The following is a 6,486-nucleotide window of genomic DNA, read 5'->3' on the forward strand; positions in this document are numbered from 1 at the left end:
TTCCAAGCCAAGATTGGCAGGGGTATCCTCATTTTAGATTAGTTCACCTTGAGTACATTATTATCACAGGGGTAGGAGTCACAAATGAAATAAAGAAAATCTTTTGATTGGGTTTGAGCAACATTGATAAATATTGTCCATTTGGAGGCATTTAGCGATGTTTTCCTACGTGATGATTTCCAGACATATGTTATATTTGACTTCATTTGACGACTGCGTTTTATTGACTATACATCCCTTGTTGCCATGGGTACCTCACATGCCCTCTCTAATGTGACTACTGTGCAGATTAGGTGGCATTCAAGTAAAGAATGCATGCTGCACCCACCTAAGAATGACAACTGCTGCTACCACCAAGAGGGTGGCTCCTAGTAGCTCCTAAGCTCTAACAGTTATCACTCTTTACTTTCTACCTGTCAAAGAATTTATAGCGATTTCTTCCAGAAACTTCCGGATCTTCATACTGTTCCTTGGGCATCTGGAAAGAAGCATCCATTCTAAAATGAAGCAGAGAAGTGTATTTAAGTCATCATCTCTACATGTCCTGTTCCTGTGTGTAGGGATAGAGAGTGCACTTAGCTGTCCTACATCTTAGGCCAGATAGAAGGACTGGATCTGGTAAGAGGAAAGGTCAGAGTTGGGAAATGAGTAGATTTATAAAATCCCACATATGAAAATAGTCACTTTCAATGAAAATAGCAGAGTTCCAAAGACTAATTTTATGCCCTGTCTGGGACACATTATTATTTATTAAATTACAATGACTTACTTGTAAATCATTTAAACAATCAAGATTTCAATAGATTGATTTTTGAAGGCACTTTACTTGTAAGTCTCAAAAACAAAAAACAAAAAAATCAACCATAGTTTAAGTTCCAACCAAAGAGACCACTTGTAATTTTTGAGATTGATCAAAGGAACAACAGATTGGATCATTCCTGTCTTTGGTGGTAAGTTGTCCTTTAATATACACATAAACATACATGCCAACCTTTGGAAGACTTTTAACCATATATAAATATGGTTTTATTCTGAATATATTTTTATATAGTATAGATATTTGTAAATAAACACAATTAAAAGATGATAACCATATATGGCTAAAATATGTATTATATGTATTATCTATAAGCATATGTATCTTATAATTTATTTATTTAATACATTTATATGTTTTGTAAATAATTATAAAATTAATAAATAGTAATACATAGTTAATAATATAACATATTATAAAATGTATAGCTTTTGCTTCTTAATCAGCCCTGTTTTAGAAAGAGAGATTTACATCATAGCTATAAGTTTTCAAATCATGCAGAAAAATTACAATTTTTAAAAACATCAATATATCCATTAAAAACACAACTACATTTTGGAGCAGGACCCGATACTTACGCAGCACGGAGTCGAAGGGCTTCTTTGTGTTTGGCTTCTTGTCCCCTCCATTCTCGGCTGACACATGATGGGACAGGATCTGACTTGCTCCAATACATAGAATATCTTGGATGATGGAACAGGTTACTGAACATGGACTTAAAGTTGGGAACTTTTTTCTAAGGTTCAGAAAGTGAGGCAGAGATGAAAAGGCCAAAATAACATGGTCAGAGTTTCTAATAGAATTTAATTGTGTTGTAAGCTTTTTCAAAAGTACAAAACAATGCATCTAGCTCCAGAGCAGAAGTTACTTGGACTTGCACAAACTGTCTCTAAGAGGATACTCAAAAAGCTGGCGACAATATTTATGTGGCGGGTGCTACGACTACATTATTCTGTAATGTATATGCTTTGCTACCACTTAAATTTTCTAACCTGGGTTCATACATCATTTCCATTGACTTAGCTTTTTAGGTCTCTCTCCCTCTCCCTCTCCCTCTCTCTCTCCCTCTCTCTCCCCCTCCCTCTTCCTCCCTCCCCCCTCCCCCCTGTGTGCCTGTGTGTGTGTGTGTGTGTGTGTGTGTGTGTGTGTGTACATGGATCCAGGTGCCCACACAGGCCAGAAGTGGTCATCCAATCCCACAGAAAGGGAGTTATAGACAATTCAGTTACAGGTGGTTGTGAGTCACCAGACCAGCTTGTTGGGAACTGAACTCCCATCCTCTTGCAAGAGCGGCAAGCACCACTAACTTCTGAGCCATCCATCTCTCCAGCCCAGTTTATGGGTTCTTTGTTCCCTATTACTTAGCCCTTGCAATGAGCTACATGCAATAACATGCCTGGTCCCTGTAATCATATTGCAGTAATGCCCAAAGTCCTGATTAGTGTAGTAGCCAAACCAGATGGTTCAGATTGATTAGGTTGTGCTAATAGGTCAATTAAACTCACCAGCCTGCTTCGAACCAGGGTGGCTTGGACATTTGCCTGTGCATGATCACGCTCACTCGACACGATAAATAATGGGTCTGTAAAGCAGCAGAGTGACATAAAGAATAAAGTATGTTGACATTTTCAGTGAGAATGCTGGGCAAAGAATGCAACTTTCTCCCTTTTATCTCTATCAGTTTTACTACACAGAATATTCTGATTATGTTTTTTCCTTCTTCAAACTCCTCCCCTCCCATCCAAATCCACGCCCTTTCTCCCTCTCTTTCTCTTTAGAAAACAAACAGGCACCTAGAAATAATAATAAATGAGATAAAATAAAAGCAAACAAATTGGAATAAGAGAAAACAAACAGAAGAAAAAGACCCAAAGAAAAAGCACAGGAAGAACATGTAGAGACACACGTTTGCTTACACAGAAATCCCATAAAAACATGAACACGAAAACCATGGTATGTATATATGTGTGTGTGTGTGTGTGTGTGTGTGTGTGTGTGTGTGTGTGTGTGTGTGCAAAAGATCTGTAAGGGGAAAACAAAAAGCCCTATCAATGTATTATGGGACAAAGAACCTTCAAAAAAATGCCATTGAGCTCATTTTGTGTTGGCCTTCTACTGCTGGGCACAGGGCCTGGCCTGTTGTATACCCAGTGATACTCTGTTGGAGAGAACTAATTTTTCCTTTGTGAGCAGTTGTCATTTGGAGATAGCATCTGGGTTAGGGATGGTGGCTGTGTTCACTTCCATGCTCAGCAATGGAACCGCATCTGGCTTGGCCCATGCAGGCCCTGTACGTGCTGGCACAGTCTCTGTGAGCATCTGTCCTGCTGTGTTTAGAAGTCCTTTTATTTCCTGGTGTCCTCCATTCTTTCTGGCTCTTACAGTCTCCCTGCCTCCTCTTCCCTGAGCCATGAAGAGAGGGATTTGATGCAGACATCCCATTTAGGACTGAGTGTTCCAAGGTGCCTCACTCTCTGCATATTGTCCAGTTGTGGGTCTCTGTGTTTATTCCCATCTACCACAGGAGGAAGCCTCTCTAATGATGGTTGGGTGAAACACTGACATATGAGTACAGCAGAATGTCATGAAGAGTCATTCTATTGCTTCATTCCTTTATCAGAACAGTATTTCCCCCTAGGTTCATGGCCTGTCTAGTCTCAGGTTCTTGGCCATCTGAGTGGTGCTGGAGATAGGTTCCAGCTCATGGAGTGAGCCTCAATCCAGTAAGATTTGGTTGGTCTCTCCCACAAGCTTTGTAACACTGATGCACATTTTTTGTCTTACATTTATTTGCCACTGCTCATGTGCACATGACAAAGGACAATTTGTAGATGTAGGTTCTAGGAGGGAAACCCAGGTCATCGGGCCCTTACATATTGAGCTCTTTCTGGCCCTCTCTCATTTTCAACATTGAGTCTTGCTATGTTGTCCAAGCTAGCCTTGAACTCCTGAATACAGGAGATCTTCCTGTCTCTGCCTTCTGAGCACAAAGGAGGGGTTAGAGGCACTTGCCAGTATGCTTGGCTTGCAGTTTCTTAACTGGACAGCCAATTAGAGAGTTTAGACATTGCCTAACTGTAGCAGCTGATGGTATTCTGATAGATGTGTTTCTTTTCTGTAAATTCCAAGTCAGCTAATGGAATTGGGATGCAAACAAAAGCCTATCATATCTAGCTGGGCAGTGGTGGTGCATGCCTTTAACCCCAGCACTCAGGAGGCAGAGGCAGGTAGATCTCTGTTAGTTCAAGACAAGCCTGGTCTACAGATTGAGTTTCAGGACAGGTTCCAAAGCTACAGAGAAACCCTATCTTGAAAAACAAAACAAAACACCTATCACATTTCAAGCACAGTGTCTAATGACCTTCACTGTTCTTGAAAGTTCTTCATTCCTGTGAATCTTTTATGTAAACAATATTCCCTTTCCAGGTCAAAAGAACAAACATAGCAACACAAGGAAGACGCTCACTCAGTAAAGGGCTTACAGCACAAGCATGAAGATGTGAGTTCAAAGCCCCAACACGTAATAAAAAGCCTGCACAGCAGCCTGTATACTTGTAATACTAGAACTGGGGAGGAGGGACCAGGAGGACCCCGGGGCCGTCCAGCAGAATCAGTGAGCTCTTGGTTCAATGAGACACTGTCTTAAAAAATAAAGTGGAGAACAACTGAGAAGGGCATTCAGTATTGACTTCTGCCACTCTCTTACCACACATACACACACACGGGGGGGGGGGAGGTAAATTTGGACATCATTTTCCGTGTTCAATGTACTGGAAGGATGCAAATAGCATGACATCTTGAGAATTGGTAAGAAAATATTGCTCTCTACTAAGAAATAAGCAATATCAGCCATCTTTAGAATTTAGCCCTTAGATTTACAAAGACTCTGTGTTGATGATGGGCCCAAGTTATCTCTCCAAAGGTCAACAACTGATTGGCCCACAACTGTAAGTATCTGCTCACTGCGTATATCTTTAACGATGAAGGGTACTGGTGCCTGAGTGGACTATTTATTAAAATCAGGTCATGTGAGGCCTGAGAGATGGCTCAGCTGTTAAGAGCACTTGTTGCTAGTCTAGCTGCCAGTCTGGAGTCTAGCAGAAGGCTTGGGTTCTAGCCCAGCACCCGGAGGTGGCTAACTATCATTTTTAACTCCAGTTCCAGGGGGTCTGTTGCCCTTTTCTGACCTGCAAGAGTACCAGGCACACACGTGGTACACATGCATACATGCAGGCAAACACTCATACACATAAAACAAAATAAATAAATATAAAAATCTTAAAAAAAAAACAACCAAGATGACACTAAATTCATTTGGAGAGACATTTGATTTCCCAAGTAGATTTTTCTCTTGGGCCAAACATTTATTAGATTTATTTCCAAAGATGAGACCAGGAGTAACAAAGCAGATCACTGAGCAGGACATATGAGCAGTCATTACACGGCCCAAGCCAAGGAAGATGGGTCTGATGGGTGTCTTATGGGAATCCACAGGGACAGAGTTGAAAATAATGTTGGGTTCAGGTGACAGCTTGGTTCTACAGTGGGTAAAATCAGGAAAAGGAGTCATCGTGCTTAAACAGTTGCAATCATTGTAGCAGTAAATCCAAAATTTTAGTTAACACTTACACACCTAACATTGTGTACCAGCACTGGACTGACTAGGTTCGAGAAGGCTGCAAACATGAATGGACCAGAACTTAAGGTCCGGGGAAATAGACCACAAATGGAAAATCGGGGCATTAGCATACACTGAAGTTTAATTGTTTAATTGGTCTCGGGGGAATCAGTGCACCAAGTCTATTAACAATGTTTTGATAGATAAAAAGGTTGAAAGGAAACAAAGGGCCTCTGAAAACAAGTGAGAAAAGCGGGCACCTCTTTATCCAGAACACGGAATATGGAGTTGTCCAGAGCCTGGGGGCAGGAAGATCATTCTCACTGAACGTTTTACGCAGTTGGAATGTAGTCGCCTTGTGTGACTTTCTTGTTCTGCAAGTCAATTTACACTTTTCTGAATGAGCACCCAAAACCTCCGACTAGGTTTCAGGAAGATAACTTACCAGGAGAAAAAAAGGTGAACCCTTCCTGTTGCTGGGAGAAGCTGAGCACACTTGTGGTTTCCCAAGGCTGCAGAGAGTGCAGGCACCTGAGGGTAGGGACCTGCTGTTCCCAACTCCTCCAGCCAGTGACAGAGGGTTTGTTCTGGAACTTGTTTGTTTGTTTATTAGCACACCGCTCGCTCCCCTACCAAGTCACATTAGCCCCAGAGAGGAGTGTAGCCCTTACCATACAGGAAATCGTATGTTCGACTGGTGATGCTGCCTTTGGCCCTCAACTGCTCGCACCGGTACGGGAACCCCTGAAGGTTGTTGGTCTTGGCCTTCTGGATAGTCATTATGTGGCTCATGGTGCTGCCTCTTTCCTCCCGCCAGCAGATCACCAGCTATGGGAGGCTTGATAGCTGCGTAGCTATGGCAACCTCAGATGTACACGCGTGGGTAAGGGGCGGGGCAGTTTCAGGAGGCGGGGCGGCAGGGCAGGGAGGAGCCGGCAGGCGCGGGGCAGAGCCAAGAAGGACAGTTTGAATAAGCAGGACCGAGTGCCAGAGTGGATGTGGGGATGCAAGGCTGGCAAATGTGGCAGGATGAAGAGGCGGGATGCCCGGC

The 6,486-nt window shown here is 42.4% G+C and overlaps 1 protein-coding gene across 1 annotated transcript in view; it reads right to left on the reverse strand.

The window, feature by feature from the left end:
- Positions 1–6,227, reverse strand: part of Cfap91 (cilia and flagella associated protein 91) — a 43,679-nt gene extending 37,452 nt beyond the window's left edge. Inside the window, exons 1-4 of the mRNA XM_051191484.1 lie at positions 6,107–6,227; positions 2,323–2,399; positions 1,396–1,553; positions 414–497 (exon numbers count right to left, since the gene is read on the reverse strand). Of these exons, the coding sequence (XP_051047441.1) occupies positions 414–497; positions 1,396–1,553; positions 2,323–2,399; positions 6,107–6,227 (440 nt within the window). The remainder of the gene's footprint in view (positions 1–413; positions 498–1,395; positions 1,554–2,322; positions 2,400–6,106) is intronic.
- Between the last annotated feature and the right edge of the window lie 259 nt (positions 6,228–6,486).

This window comes from Phodopus roborovskii, unplaced genomic scaffold (assembly GCF_943737965.1).
Source record: "Phodopus roborovskii unplaced genomic scaffold, PHOROB, whole genome shotgun sequence".
Taxonomy (NCBI): Eukaryota; Metazoa; Chordata; class Mammalia; order Rodentia; family Cricetidae; genus Phodopus; species Phodopus roborovskii.